Source organism: Cervus elaphus, chromosome 15 (genome assembly GCF_910594005.1).
Source record: "Cervus elaphus chromosome 15, mCerEla1.1, whole genome shotgun sequence".
Lineage (NCBI taxonomy): Eukaryota > Metazoa > Chordata > Mammalia > Artiodactyla > Cervidae > Cervus > Cervus elaphus.
The window spans coordinates 28870807-28898074 of NC_057829.1; the positions used below are offsets into that span (position 1 = coordinate 28870807).

General features: G+C 37.9%; 1 protein-coding gene and 1 pseudogene across 3 annotated transcripts; both read right to left on the reverse strand.

The window, feature by feature from the left end:
- ECD (ecdysoneless cell cycle regulator) lies at positions 1 to 27267 on the reverse strand. 3 transcript variants are annotated; one of them, XM_043926733.1, is made up of 14 exons: positions 27047 to 27264; positions 25198 to 25403; positions 21982 to 22099; positions 19648 to 19735; positions 19359 to 19537; positions 17583 to 17775; positions 16565 to 16693; positions 14780 to 14908; positions 13149 to 13234; positions 5569 to 5675; positions 5252 to 5435; positions 2674 to 2741; positions 902 to 1116; positions 1 to 286 (listed from the first exon to the last, which is right to left on the reverse strand). In XM_043926733.1, the coding sequence occupies exons 2-14, from the start codon at positions 25400 to 25402 to the stop codon at positions 56 to 58; spliced, it is 1932 nt and encodes a 643-aa protein (XP_043782668.1). In that variant the 5' UTR covers position 25403; positions 27047 to 27264; the 3' UTR covers positions 1 to 55. The 3 variants fall into 3 exon arrangements, with proteins under 3 accessions (XP_043782668.1, XP_043782667.1, XP_043782670.1); XM_043926732.1 differs by having other exon boundaries at positions 25198 to 25406; positions 27047 to 27263; XM_043926735.1 differs by lacking the exons at positions 1 to 286; positions 902 to 1116; positions 2674 to 2741 and adding an exon at positions 4679 to 4919 and having other exon boundaries at positions 25198 to 25406; positions 27047 to 27267.
- On the reverse strand, positions 3471 to 4266 carry LOC122709397 (annotated as a pseudogene).
- Position 27268: the final 1 nt, after the last annotated feature.

The window sequence follows — 27268 nt, forward strand, 5'->3', positions numbered from 1 at the left end:
CATAGTCAGACTCAATATTTATTCAAGAAGAAAAAAGAGAGGCTTGGTTGGCTTGCTAATCTTTCGTTGGCTTACTTGTGGGTCTGTGATCAGCATTGTCAGGCAGCTGCACACCCATGCTTTGTAAAAGGTTGGAAGCAGGTCCTGCTAGTCCAGCTTGGGAACTATAGGACTCTAATATGTTTGAAACCAGGTTCAGGTCTACATCCACTGGCGTCATAATAGATCCTCCTGTGCCAGAATCTTCCTCCTCTGAATTGTCATTGGTAGTCTGGGATAGAGGTTCCTTGTTCATGGAAGGAAAAGCAAGTCATTAGACAATAGGCGACTAGGTTGGATGGAAGTTACAATAAAAAGCAACAATGTAAAGTTGAGTTACATATTAGAAAGGAAATTCCCTTCTGGATAGAAAGAAAATGAAGTCTAATAATAAACTATGTAATTTAACAGACACATTAAAATTTGGTTCCAAAGATTATAGCATACTTCTTCCTAGGACAAGTTTCTACAAATTAAATGGGTTCCTTCCCAATTTTGAAACAGCCCAAGGGAGATAACCAGAGGTAAGGAGATACATTTATAGCTTGCCTAAGAGCTTTAAAAGAAATAAACAAAAAAATGAACAGTTAAAAATAAATAAATAGAATCTGAAATTTTCTCTAAGTGAAAGAAGCTAGATTTCTTTCCTACCCACACGTAACACAAAATAAGCAGTATAATTAAGCTTATGTTTAAGAAAATAATCTTTCATCCAACCAGAGTTAGGAAAAAAATCAACCTTATTCAAATGAAAAGATCAAATCACAAAAAAATTACTACAAATGAAAAAGAAAAACTAAGATAAAATAGTTTTAGCTGTCCTTTGTACTAGATTGAAAAGGGAAAGAGGTTGAACACATACCATTTGCTTCTGGGTGGTGAAACTTTTGGCAATGCTGGTATGTGCTAGTTCCCGGTCCATCTGGGCCATGTATGACTTGAGATCATCCAGAGTCCCTTTGACAGATGCTTCTTCTCCAGGCTCCTGTGTTTCAAGATCCAAGTCATCATCACTGTCTAAACATTCAGAGTCTTCCTCATCCAGATCATCAGAGTCTGACTCATGGGACTTTGAACCTACACAGACCCCAACACAGAAAGAGTCACTTGGTACATTTTTTTTGGCGTGACTATACATCTCAAAAGAATTAGAATATTCTCTGCCCAAAAAAAGATGAATATACACAGGCAAAATACTTTAGAAAAATCCCCTCCAGAAAATGATACTGCTGGCAGACATTTGCAGAAAAGTACAAGGGCTGAGCTGAAAGATTCCTTTTTTTTTTTTAGGTGAATTCAATTGATGAAATATTTTTACTTAAGAAATCTAAAAACTACATAATACATGAATACATTCTGATGTAAACATTCAAGTTACATAGAGTTATTGTCTCACATTTCATTCTCCTCCTAGAGTTAAGCATCTTTTAACAGTTCGGTGGGTACCCACACTTTTATTTACGTAATTCTGTGTGTGTCTGTATGTGTATACAAAATATTTTTTACATAGATATATTGAACTATGGTTTGCTTTTCTATTTATTTATATATCTTGGAGGTCCTTTGCTGTCAAAACACAGAAATGGACCTCATTCTTCACTAAGGCTATATTGTACTTCATAAAGTGAATGTACTATGATTTTTTTGGCGGGGGAGGGGGGGTAAAATTGTACTATAACCCAGTTTTTGCTTCTACAATGTTGCAATCACCATCTCAGCACACACAGCTTTTTCGTGAGGTAAATTCCTGGAAGTGAAATAGCCAAGTCAAAGGTTATGAGCATTCTGGAGAACCAAACTGCCTTGAGAAGAGACGACCTACACCTCCACCTCCACCTCCACGGCTGAACAGTGCTCCTTTCTCCCACACTTGGCCAAACTGATTATTATCAACCTTTAAAATTTTTCCCAGTATGATGGGCCAAAAAAATAATTCTTACTTTTATTGTATACTTACTTGTTTACTAGAAAGAGTTAACTATTTTCAAATATTTATTGATTATATTTCTTCCTCAAGACACTGCCTATTTATATCCTTTGTTGATTTTTTCTTAATTGGGCTATTTGTCTTTTTTTTTTAGTAGACTATTAAGTGTTATTGTGCTTAGTCGCTCAGTTGTGTCCCAACTCTTTTTGACCCCATTGACTGTAGCCTGCCAGGCTCCTCTGTCCGTGGGGATTCTCCAGGCAAGAATACTGGAGTGGGTGGCCATGCCCTCCTCCAAGGGACCTTCCCAACCCAGATATCAAACCCAGTTTCCCGCATTGCAGGCGGATTCTTCACCAGGGAAGAATCCTTCCCTTCTATACCAGGGAAGCCCAGTATATAAGTGCAGGATGTTTAAAAGAGAAAAAAAAAAAGAACAATGTAATATGGGAGCCCATGTAAAACCCTATCTAAACACACAGCATTCATTCACTCAACAAAGATTTAATGAGCAACTACTATGCCAGGCACTAAGCAAGGCATCTTCTGCAAAATTACTTAGTAGGGCAACAATTAATAGTTGAAAGCAACTCAAAATCACACACACACACAAAACAAAATACAAATGAGATCCAATGCTCCAAAGCTCTAGCAATCTCTATACAACTTACAGTTGCAAAAGAAAAATAAACATCACTGTAACTCACCTAAAATCTTATCAAAATAATTAAGAAAAGAATCTGCATCAAAAGTGATTGGAGCCTCAGAAGGTTCTCTGTAAGATTAAAGGAAAAAGACAATTTATCCCAAACAAAACTCTTTGAAACTTTGTCTAAATTGGTGCTGTTCTTAGGAACAGTACCAGAGATATACTTTCAAAGGAGGCACAGCAACGAAAACAGTAGTTTAAATTTTAAAAACCATTATGCTTACTGATCTTGTAGGGCAATAGAAATGGGAAAGATAGATGAAATAAAAGTAAAAACTGCACTTTGATTAGGCACATTTTTAACTTATGTTGATTTAGGGATCTGCCAACCTATCACCTCCCATAAGATAAACTAGCATTAGCAAAAGAAGCAATTTATCCAAATTCATTTAAATAAAGTCTATCTTTTTAAGAACCAAACCTTTAAACATAAAAAAGATCAAACCTTCCCTATCCCTGCTTTTTTTTTTCCTGCTGTCTTAAAGAGAGAATACTGAACATAAATTTTAATCTTATAAAAAATAAATAAATAAATTTTAATCTTATGAGGCTAACGAGCATCAACACTAATAAAGATGTATTTGGCTGGGCAAGGAACAATTCCATCTACCTGTTTTCCCTATTACTTGCCAAATGTAACACCTCTTGTTCTTTGTTATTATTTCTTCCTCTGATAAACACTTTTATCCTCCTCTTTTTTGTAGTATTTATTTTATTATATAAAGTTATTTAAAACAGTACATTTTCTGTATTATACATAAAAATTCACATACAGATGTCTTTTCTATCAAATCCTTATTCTTTCTCCATTGTCAAAAATCTTAATTTTTCATTCCTGCTAGATTTTTCTTCCTTGGTAATTCTTTTTGTTACCCCACTGAAATAGTCTCACAGAAGGAATTATTGCTCAGCAAATGTGAATACTGGTCCCGGTTCTCAAATCCCTTCACCTTTCCCACTGTTATTGAGCACCTTCATTTGTGACTGGAAAGCTTCTGCTCGCAGTTGCTGGTGAGTTTCAAGCAGAGGTGCCAGGGTACCATCTGCTCAGTGTATTCTGGTGTGTATACTGGTAACCAATAGATGAGTCTTCCACCTAATACGAGGGTCTCTGCTGAGAACTTTAACAGGTCAAAGAACATATCACACAGATGATACTCAAGGAAACAGGAACGTGGCTTTCTGGACATTTTTCTATTCCCTTTGGTATTTCCTTTCATGAACCTGTTCTTCTTGTGGATTCTCTAATACTATATGGAGGATCAGTGATGATTGCTTCAAAACATGTGCCCTTCTTCCAGGAAGGTTTAGATGCATCTGAAACCAAGACATCAAGGTGGTACTTCTTTAAACCATACTGATGAAGATTTGCCCTAAAGTTTTCATCCGGTCCTCTCCATTTCTGGTTTTTCCTACTAGCCTTTCCCAAGCCATGAACAGTACTGAAGTCTATGTCTGTCCCATATACGTATGCACCAAAATGAGCAGAAGCTATCAGAAGGCCACCTGTTCCAACAAATGGATCAAATACAATATCATTTTTTTTCACTTTTCCATGGTTGGCCATGATGAATGATAAACCCGCATCCATGCTTGTATTTCAAATAAAGTGTCTCTTTTTGACACTGTATGACTCAATAAGCTCTCTCTGTTCATCTGCAATTCATCTACCAAAATAAATATTATGTGGATTCTCAGGGATGTGGTTTGGGTCCTAACCATAATCCTCCAAAATAGAGAATACATGTTGTGGCTTCTTTAAATTCACTTTCCCTTCAAACGGCAGAAATTCAAGCGCATCTATTCATCTGACTTTTTCTTCTTGTGTAAATGTTTTATTAAATGTGTGAATCTTTATTTTACATGTAGAATCTGAATGCAGAAATGGAACCATCTTCTCAACAGGGCAGCTTTTAAGAAAACTGTACAGCTCCTCCAGACACTTTCCATGACCCCATAGTTCAAATATAGACTTGGCACACACAGACAAATTAAGTTTCTGGCAATATCTTCAGAGGGAATGCTAAGAATCCAAAAAGGAGACTTTCAGTAAGTTTCCTGACCACTGGTGAACTAACCTCCAAAAAATGAAAGCAAAGACTTTATCTCCAGAAGGCGGAACTCCCGGTGTTCCTGGGCCACGAGCAGAAGATAACCTGTTCAAGGTACCCAGCGGCGCTCATCCTCCTCTTCTGAGTTTGACGCTTCCAATCTACTTGAGGGTACAAGATCAGATGTCTGATCCTGATGAGAGCTAGATGTTAGAAGTCCATAATATTCTGAGTAAAAGCCTAAAAAGTAAAGTATATAGTTGCCCTGCACAGCTTTTAGATCTGAGTGATCTCTCTGGCTTACTTCAAGGATCCTAATCAGGTTATCAGAAATTTGACTCCAGATAAGTAAGTTACCACAGTACTAGGTACCAAAAGAGGAAAACAAAGCATTGGAAATCATTTACTGAAAAAAAAAACAAAAATTAAAGGAAAAAAAAACCCCCCCACAGAACTGGCAATGATTGGATGATGCCAACCTAGAGACTCTAACTATTTAGATAATTATACTTTAACAGAAATTACCGAGGCAGCTCTGCTCCTTTGTGGGTTGAGACTTTGGATATGAAAGCTTTCATGCTCTCTGAGACTTGAGTTAAGTCATAGTTCTCCTCCTGCCCCTTGGAAATGGACTCTGGCTCTTTTTTGCCAGCAGCTTCCTGCAGCAGCTGGTCCAGTTGATCTGGTGAGAGATCTAACCACCGTTCATCTGAAAAAGAAGTGTGACACTGCCATACTACACTCACATGAAACAGGTATACTCTCAGTGAAGTACCCTCTGAGACTTAGCGGGATGTTTTAATTCTTTCTAACTCTGTGCTCTATCCTGGCCCATCACTTACCATCTTCTGGAGGAAGATGAGCTTCTTCTTTCTTAAGCTCTTCTATATCAAATGGTATTGTCTGCAATAATGTTAAGATTTCTTCACCTGGGCTCATAGCATGAGAGCTATAAAAAAATCAAAGACACGGGTATTTAATGAGAACTTGGAACAATAACCACAAAAACAGAGTATTTTAAAGTTGGAAACGATTATCTAATTTGTTTTTAAACACTTGTCCAGGATACTGAATCCTTCCTCTCAAAATTTCACCAGGAACTCAAAATATAAAAAGAGCTCAAAGAAAAACTGCTTTGAGGAGTCCCCTGGCAGTCCAGTGGTTAGGGCTTGGTGCCTTCACTGCCATGACCCCTGGTTCAATTCCTGATTAGAGAATGAGGGTCCCAGAAGCCTCACAGCACAGCCAAACCAACAAAAACCCAAAAAGTAAAGAAAAGAGAAACTGCTTTGCAGAAACAGAAACCATCAACAAAATGAAAAGACAACCTAAAGAACGGGAGAAAATATTCACTAACATATATATGATATGGGGTTAATAGTCAAAATATATAAAAGAACTCATTAATAGCGAAAAAACTCCAAGTTATCTTATTCAAAAATGGGCAGAGAAAATGAATAGACATTTTTCCAAAGAAGATACACAAATGCCAAGAAAAGGTGCTCAACATCAACTAATCATTAGGGAAATGCAAATAAAAATCACTGTGAGATATCGTCTCACACCTGTCAGAATGTCTATCATTAAAAAGACAAGAGAGATCAAGCATTGGCAAGAATGTGGAGAAAAGGGAACCCCTGTGCACTGTTGGTGGGAATGCAAATTGGTACAACCACTATGGAATACAGTATGGAGGCTTCTCAAGAATTAAAAATAGAGCTACCATATGACCTAGCAATCCCACTTCTGGGTATTTATCCAAAGGAAATGAAAACAAAATCTCAAAGACATGTTTGCATCTCCATGTTCACTGTAGTATTATTCACAGTAGCTAAGACTGGACACAACCTAAGTGTCTACAAACAGATAACTGGATAAAGATGTGGTGTGGATGGATGAATGGACAGACAGATAAATTCACAGAGACAGAGATATACATGGGCTTCCCAGGTGGCGCTAGTGGTAAAGAACTTGTCTGCCAATGCAGGAGATGTAAGAGACGCAGGTTCAATCCCTGCGTCAGGAAGATCCCCTGGAGGAGGGCACAGCAACCCACTCCAGTATTCTTGCCTAGAGAAACCCATGGACAGAGGAGCCTGGCGGGCTACAGTCCATGGGATCACACAGAGCTGGACACGACTGAGGCAATTTAGCACACACACACAGAGATATATATACATATACACTGGATATATATATATATATATACTGGAATATACACACACACACACACACACACACACACACACACACACACACACACTGGAATATAATGGAATATTATTTAGCCATGAGAGAGAAAGAAACCTTGTCATTTGCAACAACATGGATGTAACTTAAATGCATTATGCTGAATGGGATAAGCTAGACAGAGAAAGTTAAATACTGCATGGTATCACTTATATGTGGAATCTAAAAAAAAAGAAAGTCAACCTCACGGAAACAGAGAATAAAAGTGGTTGCCAATGACTAAGGGGTGACGGAAATAAGCACAAAAATCCTGGAAAAAGGATTCAAACTTTCAGCTGTAAAGTAAATACAGTCATAGGATCTAATGTGAAACATGGTTACTATAGTTGACAACACTATTATGTAAATGAAATTTGCTAAGATGGTAAATATTAAATGTTCTCACATACACACAAAATATAAATAATGTGAGGTGATGAATCTGTTAAATACCTAGGTGGTGGGACTCTTTTTCATAATGTATAGGTATATCAAATCACCACAATGACACTTTAAATGTCTTACAGTTTTGTTAATTATACCTCAGTCAAACTAAAAAGAAGCCTGAAAGACTGCTTCGACTGAAGTGGAGGCTGGAGGCTCAGAGACCTGCTCATCTTGCCTTCCCGTTTGCTCTGCAGCAGGCTCCATGGAACACCATCATGAAGCTGCTGATTTAGTGTAACTCTTTCAATTTATATATATCAAATTATGAGGAAATGAAAACCCAGAAGAAAGTACACCCAAAAATTAATCTATCATGTATTAAATGACAGGCTAGCCTTTCACATACATTTTCTTATTTAGCCCTCTAATTACTATTACAAGGACGTAATAATCCTGTTTTACAAAGGAGAAACTTAGAGCCCAGTGAATTTCTTTAACTTTTGCAAGGCCGTTGAGTTGGACAGAGCAAAGGCTTGAAGTCAAGTCTTCTGATACTATTTTGTGCTCCTCTTACTATAAACTGATAGGGAAATACACACAGAGATTATTTATATGACAAGTGAGCTATTTTATGATGGTGATGTGATTTGTTATATGTTTATGGAACTCTGTCTGAACTATTTATAATGGAACAAACCAAGTTATATAATGGACTTGCATTAATTTAATAAACATTTGCATACCTTGCTGAATCATGTGGCTAACAGGGAACTATCCCTACTCTGTAATATGCAAATACTACTAAGACAGAGAAAAGAAATATACACAAATAATTATGATAAGTTAAAAACATATAAAGTCGCACAGAAATACCAAATGGTTCAAAGAATCATAGGAGAAGGTAATTACATTCACTGGGTGGAGACAGGGACGTTAAAAAAAAAAAGAGCTAATGGAAGAAGCTGAGTTAGCCCTTAAAGATTCAAGAGAATTTTGATGGGTAAGACAGGATAGAGAAACTAGGCAAGGGGAAAAATGAGTATTTGTATAGAGGTGGGGAAGTGAGGAACATGTTCAGAGAGAGCAAACGGGTTCAGTTTGGCTTAAGGGTGAAATCTGAGGCTGAAGAGATGGACTGAAGAGAACAACGAGGCTGAAATGGCTAAGTTTAGACTCAATGAAGTAAGGAGTGAGTGATCACTGATGGCTTCTTTGTTATCTTTAATTTTTGCTTTATGAGATTAAAATAACATAGACAAGTCAAAAAGGTAATATATCCTTACCACCCAGAATTAAAATACTGCTATATTTACCTCTAGTCTAAATATATGATTACGTTAATAAATTTAACATAAAAACCAAATTAGTAATATATGTGGTGGTGGTGTTCAGTCGTGTCTGACTCTTTGTGACCCATGGATTGCAGCTTGCCAGGCTCCTCTGTTCATAGAATTTTCCAGGCAAGAATACTGGAATGGGTTGCCACTTCCTCCTCCTCCAGGGCATCTTCCCAACCCAGAGATCTAATCTGTATCTCCTGCAATGGCAGGTGAATTCTTTAAGCATGTACTTTAAAAAATATATGATAGATAAAGTTAGTATTCCCTTTGGTGATCAACACAACACTACCAGTTCCAATCTGTTTCTCTGCTGCCCAAAAGTGACAGCTCTCACAAGAACCTTTCTGGGCCACTAAGTGAGTAAAAGAACACTGTTTTCTTTACCTGACATGTTATTCTCTTGATACCATTCCCTCAGTATCATCTGTCTGCCTCAATCCCTGACATTCTCAGATCTCTTCAGAAAGAAAACCTCCTTGGAAATTCATTTATCTACTATTGGTGGACACTTCCATTGTTTGTAATTTTTCACTATTACATTCTCTAATAATTTTTAGGAGAGGGAAGTAACATGATTACAGATATATTTCAAGCAGATTCTCCTGGCTCTGATGGTTGAATTGGAAGAGAAGAGTAACTAGAGGCTAAGAAATAAGTTTAGGTGTAGCTATAGTTCAATATGGTTCACTTATGGCAGAAAGTGAAGAAGAACTAAAGAGTCTCTAGATGAAAGTAAAAGAGGAGAGTGAAAAAGTTGGCTTAAAGCTCAACATTCAGAAAACTAAGATCATGGATCTGGCCCCATTACTTCATGGCAAATAGATGGGGAAACAGTGGAAATAGGAGAGACTTTATTTTTTGGGATCCAAAATCACTGCAGATGGTGATTGCAGCCATGAAATTAAAAGACACTTACTCCTGGGAAGGAAAGTTATGACCGACCTAGCCAGCATATTAAAAACGAGAGACATTATTTTGCTGACAAACGTCTGTCTAGTCAAGGCTATGTTTTTTTCAGTAGTCATGTATGGATGTGAGAGTTGGACTATAAAGAAAGCTGAGTGCCAAAGAATTGATGCTTTTGAACTGTGGTGTTGGAAAAGACTCTTGAGAGTCCCTTGGACTGCAAGGTGATCCAACCAGTTCATTCTAAAGGAGACCAGTCCTGGGTGTTCACTGGAAGGTCTGAGGTTGAAGCTGAAACTCCAATAGTTTGGCCACCTGATGCGAAGAGCTGACTCATTTGAAAAGACCCTGATGCTGGGAAAGATTGAGGGCAGGAGGAGAAGGGGACGACAGAGGATGGGATGGTTGGATGGCATCACTGACTCAATGGACATGACTTTGGGTGGGCTCTGGGAGTTGGGTGTTGGACAGGGAGGCCTGGCGTGCTGCAGCTCATGGAGTCACAAAGAGTCGGACATGACTGAGTGACTGAACTGAACTGATAGTTCAGTAATTAAGTAATTAGAGTATCTAGCCAGGCAGTAAGGAAAAGAATGTTAAGACACAAGATAATAGTGAACAGTATCTAAGGACTGGATCCAAGGAGAGCCAGGAGGTCTGGGTGATAAGAAGGATGGTAGTACAATTAAAAAAAGACAGCAGGAAACAGTCGAAGACATTAATTCAGCTAATAAAAACAAAACAAACAAACAAAAGCTTTAGGAAGTCAAGAACAGGTCTGGAGGGAGATGTGAGCTTGGTTTCGAATTGCAAAGAAGTCATTCTGGTTGGTGAACAGGAGTTTCTCCTACAACACTCATGAAAATGTTGGATATTGAAGCCATTTGCAGTAAGTAAATTAGGGTCCATTTGCTAAAATGCTGTGCAGCTATTTAAAAATACACTTACCAAAACATTTTAAGGTCATGGGAAAATGTAAGATCACAACGAGTAAAAATTATGAACAAGATACATAATTTCTTGATAACGTAAATTTTTTTTAAAAAATCAGTTGGTTACAGGGAATAAGAATCCTGAAAGGCAGTAAATTGGAAGAATGATAATAGTGGCTAACTCATGACATAAATTGGAATAATAATAGCTTACTCGTGATATAATTTTCCCCTCTTATATTTTTCTCTATTTGCTATATGAATGAATGTTATTTTTATAATAATAAAAGACATTATGATTTAAAAAGAACTACCAAACCCTCAATCTATCTTATTTCATGGGAGAATAAGATAGCCCTAAATCTCCTACATGCTGTTGCTGCTGCTGCTGCTGCTAAGTCGCTTCAGTCGTGTCCGACTCTGTGCGACCCCATAGACGGCAGCCCACCAGGCTCCCGTCCCTGGGGTTCTCCAGGCAAGAATACTGGAGTGGGCTGCCATTTCCTTCTCCAGTGCATGAAAGTGAAAAGTGAAAGTGATGTTGCTCAGTCCTGTTGGACTCTTTGTGACCCCATGGACTGTAGCCTACCAGGCTCCTCCGTCCATGGGATTTCCCAGGCAAAGTACTGGAGTGGGTTGCCATTGCCTTCTCCTCTCCTACATCAGTCTCTCTAATTTCTTAACTTCTCTTCACCTAAGATTATAAAGTAATGCTGTTCAACAGGGGAGTGGTCTCCCGAGGTGACAAAACTCATCTGGGGGAGATTCTCCTAACTATGAGAGCCACCTCCTTTACCTTCTTTCCCAAGTTTCCTTAAAACATACCCTAAGAAGGCATCCTCTTTTCCACAAATTACTGCCGTAAAATTGATGAGAATGGGACAAAGGCACCCATAGACACTTAGAAAAGAGTGGAAAAAAAAGTGTTAGCCGTTCAGTTGTGTCCGACTCTGCAATCCCATGGACTGCAGCCCATCCGGGCTCCTCTGTCCACAGAATTCTCCAGGCAAGAATACAAAAGAATAAAGACTGCTATAAAGTCATTACTATCTCACAGATACTGAGGTTAGAATTCTCTCAGCATCAATTTTGCTTGATACAATCTTTAAGTAACATTTTATTACACATATATGTAATGTTTGAGATGTTGGCAAAACAACTGGGGTTCAAAACCAGTTCAGTTTGAGGAAAAAAGCCCAACAACAAAACAAAACACACATCCACACACAACTGGGGACCTTCTAGCCACAACATTTACGAAGTTATTTCTTTCACGTTATTTAATTAGCTTTAAGTACCTCAAATTCAGTTTTGCAAACATAAACTGATTTTTTTCCAGTGCTCAAATTCTGACCTTTGATACCTCAGCCCAATAAACTCTTCTGCAGAAGCTCCATTTTCCTTGGGCCACAGTGACTAGAAGTGCCCTCATGGGACAAGTCAGACAAAAGGGACTTTCTTCTTTCAAGCATCCTATTCCCTCTGATTTTCGCTTGCTTTTTTCCCCAGTGTCTTCAAATAACTGGTTGGTTTTTTTTTTTAATATTCTGTCCAGGGTTATCACTGCAATTAGCAGGGGGTTAGTCTGATATGTTACTCCAAAATTACCAGAACTCAAACTCAACTTTATCGAATTTTAAAGGGCAGCCATTTTCTTCCATGTGGCTTCCCTCATAGCTCAGCTGGTAAAAGAATCTGCCTGCAATGCAGGAGACGTGGGTTCAAGGCCTTGGTCGGCAAGATCCCCTGGAGAAGGAAATGGCAACCCACTCCAGTATTCCTGCCTGGAGAATCCCATGAACATAGGAGCCTGGCAGGCTACAGTCCATGGGTCACAAGAGTTGGACACGACTTAGCAACTAAACTACCACCATTTTCTTCCAACCCTGTGCTCATTTCTTTCTTCCCCCAGAAAATATATGGCAGGTTAGAATGAGATATGATTTGGAAGCTGGATGCCTGCTTCATCCTGTGTTTCAGATCCACCTAAGAAAGCTGAACACAGCCCAGAACTCCCACAGGAATTAAGAATGTGGCTCAATACCAGAATCCATGAGTTCAAATCCCTAGGCCTGTCACTCTGAGCTGTGTGCTGCTGCTACCCCATAGACGGCAGCCCACCAGGCTCCCCCGTCCTTGGGATTCTCCAGGCAAGAACACTGGAGTGGGTTGCCATTTCCTTCTCCAATGCATGAAAGTGAAACGTGAAAGTAAAGTCACTCAGTCGTGTCCGACTCTTAGCAGTGTAACCTTTGGCAATTACATAACCTCTCTTAGATTCAGTTTCTTGGCTGTGGATAGGGAAAAGAACAATTGTTATCTATTTCACAGGGCTTTAAGAGGGGATTAAATGAGTTAGTGGCCTAAGCTTTTAAGTATTCAATATACATTAGCCATTAAATGATGATGATGGTGGTGGTGGTGGTGGTAGTGATGGCTACAAGTGCCAGCAAACTCCCCTAACAACACCTCCTCTCTCGACACCAGCTCCTTCAGTAGTCATCAGTCCTGCCATTAACAGTTTAAATATGGAAACTCCAACATGTGCAGCAATCTCAGGAGTAAGTAACTCCTTAACTTCTGGCAAGTTATCACCCTGCTGCCCTGTTTGGGTAGAGATAAACTCACCTTTCTGGCCGATTTACAGAGAGCTGGAAGTAGTTCTTGGCCATTTCTAGCCTTTCTTGGTACTGAACAGAACCTTCCATCAGTCCCTAAAAAAACAATAATGCCCATGAGAACCTAATATAGATGGTATCATTAAAAAAACCTGCTCACCAGCAACTTCCAGGGAGGCAGTATACAATACAGTACTAATATATTGTACAAAAATCATGAGGTTTGAGTCCTCATCCTTGTTTTGTCATGGACGTACAGTTTCTCCAAAAAAGAGACTAGGGTAAATGTAATGGGCCCTCATCCTTTTCACCCTAAGGGCCTCTTTCCAATTTGGGAGGTTTTCTATCATTTTCTATTATTTACTAATAACTTGTTATAAAGAAAGAATTGATTAACTAGCAACTAATTTATAAAACAAAGTACAAATAGAGCTCAAAAAATAGCATAATTTTAACCTTAACTATCATTTCTACCTTTCACAGGCATGTTTATGATGGCATTTAAGCTTAATACTTTACATTCTTTAAAAATATAATATAAGCAGTTTTTCATACCACTACACAATCTTTAAAATTATCATATTCTTAAGGACTTTTCTACTTCTTGGATGTTTCCTTAAAGTGTAGATTATTTAACATAAAGTTCCCTATTTGCAAGGCAGGAACAGAGGCACAGACGTAGAGGATGACTTGTGAACACAGCAGGGGAAGGAGAGGGTAGGAGAAACTGAGACAGCAGCACTGACGTATATACACAACCATGTGTGAAACAGGCAGCACAGGGAGCTCGGCTCTGCGCTCTGCGATAACCTAGATGGGCTGGGGCTGTGCGGAGGAGGGAGGTTTAGGAGGAGGGGATAAACATATACTTATAGCTGATTCATGGGCTGTACAGCAGAAACACAACATTGTAGAGCAATTATCTTCCAATTAAAAATAATAATAAAATAAAGTGAAGGCTCCAAGTTTGAACTTCTGTATAATTCTTGAAATACAGTATCAAATTACTTTCCAGTTAAGGTTGCAACTATTACAATATTATCAGCAATGTATAGGTGTACTATTTTCACTATATTCTCAATAGTGCTGAATATCTTTCATATGCTTTTTACATAAGTGAAAAATGGTCTTTATCATTGTGTTAATATACATATCTTTACTATGTGTGAGAGTGATTATTTTAAGAGAAATTTACTAGTTCCCTTTTTCTAATTTTTTTTTTATTGGAGCATAGTTGCTTTATACTGTTGTGTACGTCACCGTACAGCAAAGTGAATCAGTCATACATCTACATACATCCCCCTTTTTGGGGCTTTCCTTCCCATTTAGGTCATATAATTTTTTAATCTATATCTTTGCTAATTTTTCTATTTGGTGTCTTCATGTTTGCTTCACAGATTTGAACTAGTTATTCATCTGATACAAATAATAACTTTTATCACTTTGTATAGATGTTATTAATTTTTCTAAAATATTAGAAACAGTTTATAGACACTCCATTATTACCACCAAACTAGAATGGTCCCTTTGAATTCTAGTTCTTACAATTATGTCACACATTAAATATGGACCCAACACTTTAGATCACGGGCTTGATTTTGCCTGGACTGTACAATTTAAAGAGTGCATAGTAAGTCCTACCTTAAAGTAATCATTCTTTTTCAGACTTTCAAGGAAGCCAGCCCAGAGTGGTGATGTAGTCACAAGGGATTTTTTGGAGTCAGAAAAATGTGGGCTACATTTGGAACATAAGATCTCAAATCCATGAGCCTACATGGAAAAGATAGAATTTTTATTATTAGGTTACTTTCTTTCCATTTAACCACACTCAAGAACTAGGTGACTGGACATATGGGTATGTGAACATTTATAATATTCTTTAAATTTTATGAAAAAAATATGACTTTAATTCCAAGTTTCTTAATCTCTACAGATTACTAAAAATTATAAAGGGGAAGCAAATAACAGAAAACAAAAAATTCTTATTTTCCTGGAAGAGATTTCTCTTCTCACTGATTAAAAAACTAGAAATTTAAACTTGCTTCTTGCTTACTTAAAAAAGGTTGCAAAAGGTTTCTTATCTAGCACAATTATAAATAAATTAAGCATGGTTTTAGGAATAGTAAACGGAGGGAATCACTTCATTTTAAGAGTCCTTTGATTAAAAAATAAAGTAAATGCACATGGCAAAATAATTCTAATAGGGAGCTTCCCTGATTACTCTGGAGAAAACTACTGCTGAAAATTCTTTGCATATCCTTTCAGAAGTAATCTTTGCACTCAGGCAGATATGTGTGCCTGTGCATACAAACATCCTCCTACTTCATCCCCTTCATCACTAAATGGCAACATACACACTGCTTTGAACCTTGCTTTTCTCTTAGTGATATGCCCTGGAGATGATTTCATACAAACACATACATTTATCCATCTCATTTCATGAACAGACCATAATTTATTTTCCAATCTTTTGCTACTATAAACAATGCTTTCACGAGTATCTTCATACGTCTTTGTGCACAAGTAAAATATATGGAGGATAAATTTCAGGAAATGAAAATGCTGAGCAGCAGGGTTTGTGCATTTTAAATATTATGGAAAGTGATAAACTGTTCTAAGAGACTGAATCAACTCATATTCCTATCAATAATGTTTGAGGGTACCACTTTACGTATTTTTACAAACCTCATATTTGTTATCAAACTTCTGGATACTTGTCAATCAAATGGTGAAAAACATTACTTTGTAGTTTTAAATTGCATTTCTTTTATTATGAGCAAGTGTCAACATTTTTCATAAAAATAATTTGTATTTCCTTTTCTCTGAACTATCTGTTAATGGTTTCTGAGCATTTTTGATTGATTACTACTATTTTTTTCATCTTGAATTGTAGCAGTGCTATATACTAGATAAAGCAACTTTTGTCATTTACTAGTTGTTTTTTTTTAACTCTTTGTCATTTAAACTGTAAATATATTTTACACTTTCTCCAGGTTAACTGTATTTTGACTATATTTATGGGTTTTTTTCCATATAGAAATGTTTAATTTTTATATAATCAAATTTATCAATCTTTTCTTTTATTGTTTCCAGTTTCAAGTCATGCTTAGGAAGGACTTTCTTACTCATATTTTCATAAATTTTCCTACGAAAAATTTTCCAAATTTTATGATTTTGTTTTTTTCACTTAAATATTTGGTCCAACTGGAGTTTATTTTGGCATAGATATGATACCCAACTTTTCAGATGGACACACAGTTCTATCATCCCTTACAGAATAATCCATTTTTCCTTATTTTAAATACCACATCTTACTACATTCTCACGTTAATAAAGTGTATTTCTAGATTTCTAAGTTGTGTCATTACTCTGTGAAGAGCCCTTTGACGTTAAGGAAGAAAATTAAATCTTCTGGTTCAACATTACCAACTTCATGCCCAATTCATGGGCTCGGTACTGGGGATGACATGGAGGAGGCAGCTGGTATCCACTCCGCCGGTCTGGCACAAACCTTTGTTGCACCAACTGTGCATACAGACATTTAGTGAAAGTGACCTGGACATTGGGAAATAAAATATGTGAGTGTCTTCCTGAAATTAAAATGCCTGACTATCATTTCACAGTTAACAACAATAACTTCACTTATGAGCTTCATATTCAGATAAATGCAAAGAAGACTCAACCTATTTACTGTCTACATTTTTTAGTAACAGCTTTATAGGATATAATTCACACACCATAAAATGTACCTTCACTGTCTATATTTAGTTGTCACTAAGGTAACTCAAATCATTAGTTACATAACATGGCAATTTTGGCAGGTAGATGATAAAGAATAATTCTTAACTCTCTGGAGGAAATGAAATGTTTTATTGCTAAAAGATATAATTGCTCAAACAGGGAAAATTTGGTCAAAAATAGCTAGGAAACATTGAGATATAAAATAGGAAGTCAGGTCTCTTACATCTTCCTCTTCTGGATAGGAGAAAAGAAAAAATCAAGGATATGAAACCAGTCAACCCTAAACGAAATCAACCCTGAATGTTCATTGGAAGGACTGGTGCTTTAGTTGAAGCTCCAATACTTTGGCCACCTGATGTGAAGAGCTGACTCACTGGAAAAGACCCTGATGATGGGAAAGATTGAGGACAAAAGGAGAAGGGGGCAACAAAGGATGAGATGGTTGGATGGCATCACCAACTCAATGGACATGAGTTTGAGCAAACTCAGAGAGATAGTGAAGGACAGGGAAGCCTGGCGTGCTGTAGTCCATGAGATTGCAAAGTCGGACATGACTTAGCAACTGAACAATAACAACAAAAAGTCTATATTAACTTGCTATGAGGACACAGAATATTCCCAATTTTTTCCTAGTGAACAATTAAAATAATGTTCAATATTCTTTTCAGTGAGAGAAACTAAATGACCCAGAGAGCTATCTTACCGATGTCATTATTCGTGTTTCAGGCAAGAATGTCTTGAAAACACGACAGGCCCGCAGGTCAATGGGGTCCCGGAGGTAAAATGCCTGGACTCCTGCAGCCACCAGTCTGGGGTGCTGCTTCAGCACTGCTGCAATGCCAGCTGGGAGGAAGCAGTGTGCTTGATGAAGGGAGGCTTTAATTTTTTCTGGGTACCTGTGACAGGTAACATAATCACTTTTATTTTATGATATGACAGAGTTTATTTTCCTGGGCTCCAAAATCACTGTAGATGGTGACTACAGCCATGAAATTAAAAGACGTTTACTCCTTGGAAGAAAAGCTATGACCAACCTAGACAGCATAGTAAAAAGAAGAGACATTACTTTGCAACAAAGGTCTGTCTAGTCAAAGCTATGGTTTTTTCAGTAGTCATGTATGGATGTGAGAGCTGGACCATAAAGAAAGCTGAGCACCGAAGAATTGATACTTTTTAAGTGTGGTGTTGCTGAAGACTCTTGACAGTCCCATAGACTGCAAGATCAAACCAGTCCATCCTAAAGGAAATCAGTCCTGAATATTCACTGAAAGGACTGATGCTGAAGCTGAACCTCCAATATACTTTGGCCACGTGATATGAAGAACTGATTCATTATAAAAGACATTGATGCTGGGAAAGATTGAAGGCAGGAGAAGGGGACGTCAGAGGACGAGATGGTTGCATGGCATCACTGAGTCAATGGACATGAGTTTGAGCAAGCTCCGGGAGTTGGTGATGGACAGGGAAGCCTGGTGTGCTGCAGTCCACGGGGTCACAAAGAGTCAGACACAACTGAGCAACTGAACCGAACTGAACTGATGTAAATATCTAGGATTCTTATACCATTTACTTTCCTCTTAACATTTTATCTTGTCTTGGTTCATCAGGAGTAAGATGAGTGAGATGAAAAGAATGACAACTCTCTTGTCACCCTTGGGAATTCCCTGGTGGTCCACTGGTTAGGATTTGGCGCTTTCACTGGCAGCAACAACCCAGGTTCACTCTCTAGTTGGGGAACTAAGATTTCCATGCTGAGTGGCCAAAAAAATAACTGTTTAAAAAAGATACTCTATATACTAAAGACTACAGGTAGGAAAAGAGAGAAAGAAAAAGTGAAAGAAATGGAAAATAAAGAGAAGGGATTAAGGTGGTCCAACAAAAAAAAATGAAAACTTTACTACTATACTTTGAAAAGAAATTCAGAATTTATTCTCCTAAAAAATGGTACAAGGTGTACTGAAGCAAAGCTAAAAGAGATTATTATTTAATACTGCTATGATCTGAACAGTATTAAACATTTAATAGGGACTCAAATTTGAATGGCTGAACTAATACATTATTAGACTGAGGTGTTCTCTTCTGAATAGAACCTAACGCGCTCCAACTAAGTCAGGGAATCCCATATATACACCCAGAATCAGAGAAAAATCCTGAACAGATTGTGCTCACTCATATTCTCATCTCTAAAGGTCCGAAAATTTTTATCTATGGATCTACATAACACTTAGCCACACTCTCTAAGGTAAATAAATGCAAAAACACTGGGCCTGTAACCTTCAAATGGCAACTAAAAGATACATCTGTTTCTCGATTTTAAAACACATTAAGTTTAATTTGTTGGTCAATTTCACAAAGGATGAAGACAGAATGAAAATCAGCACTAATCTAGGTGAAAGAAATGCTTAGATTCAACAAAAGACTTGAGCAACAGGAAGTCAAAAGGCTCCCTGACTGGCAGTGAAAGTGTCAGTTTTCTTACCCTCTGATGCGTCTATTCACAGCAGCTTGTACAGATTCTGAAGCCAGAATTTTTTCTGGGTGTGTTGAGATTATACTCAGTGCTTGTGAGATTGTTGGGGGTGTGGTAGGTAACCAGGATACTGTTCCAGATTTCTTTGGTGCAGGAATAATGCACAACTCCCCTTGGTGGAAAAATACCTGCAAAGTGATATAGTTTCCATACTTGGCACTGACAAAATCCAGGTACATATGAAAATGATGCAACATGGTTTCACCTGTGTAAATCTTCTAAACTTGGATATACTTACCCTGTTGGCACTATTATCAGGATCCAACCATTTAGGGAGAAAGTCAGCAGCTTCTATTAACAAGAATTCACCGTCATTGTCTTCAATCCTAACACAAAAGAAATTTCAACTTTGAATTAAAAGAAGTACATATTTGCTAATAATCAAAACAGACTTGTTCTAATATATTTTTGCCCTAATCTTAGTAAATAAATATATGAGTATATATCATAGATTTATATAATTATGAAGATTTCTATAATTAAGCAAAATGTTTTAAGATACCATTAAGTACTGAAGGGATAGTCTATAATTGTAAGGAGGAATTCGAGAGTGATAAGGAGAAAAAAATAAGTACATAAATAAACAGCAGTAGAAAAAAATGTGAAAAATATACCAAGTACATAGGTCTTTAAAAGAAAAAAAAAATCACATACAGCCAAGATTAGGAAAACCTTTATGGAGGAAGTACTACTGGGCCCTGAAAGATACTTTTGTTTTGCCTCATCCGCATCACTTTTTAAAAATTTAAATTTCTGAGGCTGTAATACAGTCACATGATTAAAACAAAAAAATACATAAATAGTTATGTCTCTCATAAATGAAAAAGTCTCTTTGCTACTTTGTATCTATATGCCCAACCCCTCCACCATTGTTACTTCTTGTCCATCCTTCTAGAGTTTGCTTATGTGTAAAGTAGTCAATAGGAATGTAAATTTTTTTCTTCTCCTGTTGCATGAATGTTAGCACACTATATATATTGTCCCAGATTATTTTCACTTTTAATGGGTGGAGATACAATATATCCAGAAAAAGAGAGATGCTCTGGGGAGTGGGAACAGCATAAGCAAAACTATGGAGGTGGCATTTAGAGGTAGAGATTTGAAGACTGACAACAAATTTAAAAAAAAAAGGAAAACACAGTTATATCATTTTGTGAAGAGCTTTAAATGGTGGCAGAATCCAGTGAGAATGAGTTTAATTTTATAAACAAAACAAATGAAATGTTTTAGAGTAGGGAAGTAAAATGGTTTGAGCTCTACTTTAAGAATATTAATCTGGCAGAGACATAGAGGAAAAACTTCTTTCTTTTTCTAATTAAAAAAAAAAAAAAAACCTGACAAGACAGTACATGCTTATTAAAAGAGCTTTAGAGGCCTAGTGGGTCAGTATGACCCATCACTGCATATATAAATATCAGAATCAGCATATGAAAGGCACTGCCCCCTCCTTATTATCCTAGTAAAGACATAAACTACCATATTTGTGCCTGTTTATTGAAAATTCTACCATTTATTTTAAAAGTATGGCTACCTATTTGTAGGTGTGGTAATAGTAATGTTGCATTATCTCTTAAGTTTACATCCTAAAGTATTTAAAAATCAAATGGTATAATATTGGAGGTTTGTTTTAAAACAGTCTTCCTTCTCTGGTGGCTCAGTTGTTAAGACTCAGTCTGCCAGTCAGGAGATTTGGGTTCGATCCCTGATCGGGGAAGATTCCATATGCCACAGAGCAACTAACTTGGGAATGACAAAGAATTATCAGTTCCCATAATATTTTAAAATTTGAATTACAATGCATTATTATCAACTTTGCTTCCTATACAATTGTTCACTGATGTCTCTTTAAATTTCTTCTGTATATAGTTTCTCAAAAAAAAATAGAGCTATAGAGGAAGACATAGAGAAATCTGTGAAATACATACATATATATATATATAAGTATATATATATGAATTTCTTTTTTTAAGACATAGAAATTTGATAGTGATTACTTTTGGGAAATCAGAGCAGAACACCCTTTGGTATTGCTTGGATTTTATTTACCAGGTGTACTTGCTCTTTCATAACAAGAATAAAAAAAGAAGAGAAAACCTAAACTAAACAGGTTTTGTGTGAAATTATTTGGAAGTTAAACTCTCAGATGATACTTTAACTCTTCTTTAAGAAAAGGAAGTCATCAGCAAAAAGGAAGAAAACACAGAAATCACATTTAAAACCTACATCTGTGTGTGTGTGTGTGTGTGTGTGTGTGTCTGTGTGTGTCTGTGTGTGTGTATACAAGAGCCCGCCTCAAGAGCCTCCCTCCCTTTCCCTTACTCCATCCCTCTAGGTCATCACAGAGCACGAGGCTGGGTCCCCTGGCTATATAGCAACTTCCCAGTATCTACCTATTTTACACAAAGCAGTGCATACATGTCAATGCTACTGTCTCAATTCATCCCATCTTCACCTTCCCCCACTTTGTCCACAAGTCTGTTCTCTACTAGGTTCATCAGTATCATTTTTCTAGATTCCACACATATGCATTAATATGATACTTGTTTAAGAATTATTAATAAGACTATAATACCTTGCTACTAACTCTGGAAATTCTTTTGTAATTTGCTTCACTATATAAACAATAAACCATTCATCCTCAATGTTATCCCCAAACTTTGTCATGCCAAATATATGAGCAGGAACATCTCCTAAAAACAAGAGAAAAGCAATGATATAATCAAATAAATTTGTCAGTTCAAATAAAAGTACAAGCAATCATTCAATTAAACAAACTTTTATTGACTGGCTCTGCTCCAGGAGTATGGCCATATACCAGGAGCTGGGGTTGCAATCCTGAACAAGATATAAGAAGCTTACTCTTGAAGAGCTTAGAGTCTGGACAACAGGAGATAGATAACCAATTACAAAACAAGATGATCAATGGAGGTATACACTGAGAGCTACGTGGTCATAAAGTATGTGATATCTGAGCTATGCTCCTCTGGAGGAATGACCACAGCAGGCTTCCCAGAAAGACAGAACACGTGCATGTGGAAAGACACAGAGGCATGACAGACGACGGTGTGTTCTGGGAGTATCAGCAGAAATTTTCAAACAAGTGCACTATCCAAAAATATGTAGAACTTAAACAATATACTCAGATAGCCAAGGGGTCAAAGAAGAAGTCATAAGGGGAATTAGAAAATATTGGGAGATGAATGAAAACCAGGGCTTCCCTGGTGGCTTAGACGGTAAAGAATCTACCCACAATACAGGAGACCCAGGTTCAATCCCTGGGTGGGGAAGACCCTCTAGAGGAGGAAATGGCAACCCACTCCAGGGTTCTTGCCCAGAGAATTCCATGGACAGGTTACAGTCCATGGGGTTGCAAAGAGTTGGACGCGACTAACCAACTAACACTTCCACTTTAACACTTTCAATGAAAACCAATACAACAAACCAAGCATATGGGATACAGTGAAAGTGGTGCTAGGACGAAGTTCACAGTTATAAAAGATCTCAGATCAACAATCTAACTTTATACCTTAAGGAACTAGAAAAAGAAGAACTAAACTCAAAGCTAGAGGAAGGAAATAATGAAGATTAGAGCAGAGATCAATGAAATAGAGAACAGGAAAACAATATTTTAAAAAATCAACTAAACTGAGTTGGTTTGTTTAAAGGATCAACAAAATTGACAAAACATTAGATTAACTAAGAAAAACAGACTCAAATAGCTAAAATCAGAAATGAAAGAGGAATATCAACAACCTATGCCAAAATAAAAATTATAAGAAAACACAATGAACAACTGTACACCAACAAACTGGATAACTTAGAAAAAATGCATAAATTCCTGGAAGCACACAACTTATCAAGACTGGAACACACAGAAGTAGAAAACTTGTACGTATCTATAATAGTAAGGAAAGTGAATTCATAATCAGAAACTTCTCAACAAAGAAAAGCCCAGGACTAGATGACTGCACTGGAAAACTCTACCAAACATTTAAAGAAGAATTAACATTAAAAAAAAAAAAAACTGAAGAGGAGGAAACATTCCCAAACTTACTTTATGAGGCCAGCACGAGCCAACAAAACACTTGCAAACTACTTCAACAACATGTTAAAAGGATTGTACACCATGACCAAGTGAGATTTATTCCTGGAATGCAAGGATGATTTGACACAGGAAAACCAACCGACGTAATATACCATATTAACAGAATGAAGGTCAAACAAATGTACTGTGGAGTATCTCAAGAGTTGCCATGGCAAAAAAAATGCCACACAGGTGAGACAAAGTGCCCAACCAACTCCTCTCCCTACTCCAGATCTCCCAGGCTTCTTTAACTAGAGAAGCTCCAGTGCCTTCATTTTTATCTACCTTACATATTAAGGGCTTCCCTTGTGGCTCAGCTAGTAAAGAATCCTCCTGCAATGAGGGCGACCTGGATTCGATCCCTGGGTTGGGAAGATCCTCTGGAGAAGAGAAAGGCTACCCAATGGAGAATTCTCTGGCCTGGAGAATTCCATGGGGTCACAAAGAGTCAGACATGACTGAGTGACTTTCACTTTACATATTAAACTTCAATTTTAATTTCATCCAGAAGCAATGCAGAACTGTTGGAGGGTGTTAGGCAGGAGAGTGACAAGATCAAATTCGTTTTACAAAGGTAACTGTCAACACTGTCAGGAACTGGAGCCACTGGGACCAGACAGATTAGTTAGGGGCCACATTAGTCTTCCAGATGAAGAGGGCCTAGACTGTAGCCAAACAGATGTGAGAAAGGGTCAGATTTCAGGAGTAATAACAGTAGGATTTAGTGCCTGTGGAACATGGTGAAGTGAGGATGTGAGGATGATTCTGAATTACTAACAAGCTTGACTACTAGGTGGATAGTAATATCATTAAGCAAGACAAGAAAACACTGTGTAAAAATTATTTTCGAGAAAAAAGATAGGGAATTAGTTTTGGCCGTGCTCTGCTAATGGGACAGTGTTCTTGCCAATAAGTATCACACGTATCAGTGATAAGGCAGTCAATAAAATTAATGTTTTACATTTGGCAACTGCTAGCCAAAAGGTAACAGAAGCACTAAGATGAGAGCCAGAATGAAGGAATCACAAGATGTCAGGCTCCTGATATGAAATAAGACCCCACAGAAGATGTTTTTGCATGAGTAGAGCCTTGGTAAGTTATCCATGACTCACTTTAGTAAGGTTATAAGAAATGAGATGACAAAGTGCCATTATTTGGCCACAGGTCAGATCTCAAGCACTGACAATACATGGAAGCAGTGAAGGAATGTCTAAATGCTTCTGTGTGGAAAATAGTGGTTATTTAGCTCAATTATTTCTCTTTATAAGCCACGCAGAGCCACTCTTAGACCCTTACCAACACAACTGTATGAAACAAGGCAGCCTAGTAAACACACTATCAAGACAGGAATACAGAATAACAGCTGAAAGAACTACGGTTAAAGAAGCCAGCCTGAACCTGTTCAGTGTAGGTACCTAGATATACGATGGCACAGTAAAGTTCAAAAGAAAAGCCATGGCTTGATAATGTTGAGTATATATTAGTTTCTAAGATAATGACTGTTAGAAAGCTTTCATCAACATGAATTTTTTTTTAATTTTTTTAAGTTCAAGAGCTCAACTGAATTTCGGCAAATACCATAAACATTTCAGGATATAAATCTCCTGACAACACTGAATGAACTGTGGACTATTACCCATCACTGGTGTCGGAATGACATTAAAAGTCACATGTATCAAAGCAAAATAAGCAAAAGAACCTTACCTTTCCCAGGTTTATATTTGAGATTGAATGGCTGATTCTGCCAGATATAGGGGACCAGTATAGGTGCAAACTGGGTCATTATCCTCTCAATGTACTTTTGAAGGATCTCTCTGTGTTGTGCTGGGTCCCCTCGTTTATCTGGTATCAGGAACAGGCGATACTCTACGGTGTCTTCCACTGTAGCAAACTTCATATTTTCCTCCATTCTTCTTTGAAAGTTACATTTAAAGTTTCAATAATATAAACCATATAGAACAATGTAGAAGTAATATCCTAGTCCCTGAACTATGCTAGGCAATTCCATTAACATTGTTTCCCCAAATTCAGTGATTCACATACCATCATCATTTTTGCATTGACCACATACCAACTATAGTAACACTTATTTAATATTCTTTTAATGACAGTTTTATACTTACAATTATATTAAAAGAACTTTTAATATACTACAATAAATGGCAATCCAATACCACATTCCCAAACTAATAAATAAGCATTAGGAATAAAATAAAAAATGTTTGCCCTTGCATTATCAGTGGTGCATATAACACACTTTCAGAAACACTGCAATAACATCTTTTGAAACACTACCAAAAGTCCCAGATCTGCCAAAAGTCCCAGTTGTGTTCTGGACATTTCATTTTCTCTTTCTGTGGCTTTTCCCTTAACTGGAGAATGAGACTGTTATCTATCATCTCTATAATCCTTCCCTAGAGAGAAGGCAATAGCACCCACTCCAGTACTCTTGCCTGGAAAATCCCATGGATGGAGAAGCCTGGTAGGCTGCAGTCCATGGGGTCGCTAAGAGTCAGACACGACTGAGCGACTTCACTTTCACTTTTCACTTTCATGCATTGGAGAAGGAAATGGCAACCCACTCCAGTGTTCTTGCCTGGAGAATCCCAGGGAAGGCGGAGCCTGGTGGGCTGCCGTCTATGGGGTCGCACAGAGTCGGACACGACTGAAGCGACTTAGCAGCAGCAGCAGCAGTTAAATTTTTAATATTTAAATGTTCTTAAGCACAATCTCCCTTACTCTGCAGAATTTAAATCTTTCCCATTGTGTGGGATAGAGGAATTCAAAACTACAGAACATTCATTCCTATCATTTCACCCCCAAATAATCTGCCCATGGCTCTTGATCCTACAACTATCTGTTCTAAATTTTCCCCCTTTTCAGGTTTCAGAAGGTATAGCTCTGGTATATTAGGAGGTGGTGAATAACTATTTTCTAAAGGTTTCCTTACATACAAAAGTACTAGTTCACTATTGTTGCCAGGTGAGGCTTAGTAAAAGAAAAAACTGCGCTGGATCGTCCACTTCACGGCTGCAATTCGATTTTCAGACTTGTTTTTCTAACGCATTAGTAAAATGAGGTCCAGGGGAACTTGCATCTTCTATCCAGACACTCTTTCACTACAGACCGCCCAAATTATCATTTGGCCTTTTCCAAGTGCCTGCGTGCTAAGTCGCTTCAGTCGTGTCCGATTCTTTGAGACCCTATGGATTGGGAATTCATGGGATTCTCCAGGCAAGAATACTGGAGTGGGTTGCCATTTCCTTCTCCAGGGGATCTTCCCGACCCAGGGATCGAACCTGGGTCTTCCCCACTGCAGACAGATTCTTTACCATCTGAGCCACCAGGAAAGCCTTATTATGAAGAATTTAGTGACAGGGCTAGAAGGGACTTCTGAGACCACGCAGGCTAACTCCACACTGTATATATGAGAAAACTGGGAGCACAGCAAGAGGAGCAACCAAGCAACAGAGTCCTGGCTTGGAGTCTAGGGGCTCTTTACTCAGACTAGGCTCTCTCCTTCACCCAACAAAATGAAGCAAATTCGGCTTACGGTTCTGGGCCTGGGCCTCTTCGGCAAGTCTCTGTTACAGCAGCTTTCCTCAGTCGTCTCTCCTACCTAGTGGGCTGGTGGGGAACTGTCAGCAGTACACACAGCCTGGCCCAGGCTGGGTCCACACGTTCGTCTGGAACCAGAACCAGAGGAAACTCCGAAAGTCAGAAACGACTCAGCCTCGGAACCCCGGGCCGTCGTCCCGAGGCACGTCGGCGGAAG

What these genes read in the sequence shown, in the direction of transcription:
- ECD (XM_043926733.1), bottom strand. Translation starts at nt 25,402, where the DNA reads ATGGAGGAAAATATGAAGTTTGCTACAGTGGAAGACACCGTAGAGTAT. An exon ending in CAAATATAAACCTGGGAAAG is followed by an intron (nt 22,100 to 25,197) that starts GTAAGGTTCTTT and finishes TCTTGTTTTTAG; the next exon opens with GAGATGTTCCTGCTCATATA. An exon ending in TTATTTTGATAAGATTTTAG is followed by an intron (nt 1,117 to 2,673) that starts GTGAGTTACAGT and finishes GGGTCTGTGTAG; the next exon opens with GTTCAAAGTCCCATGAGTCA.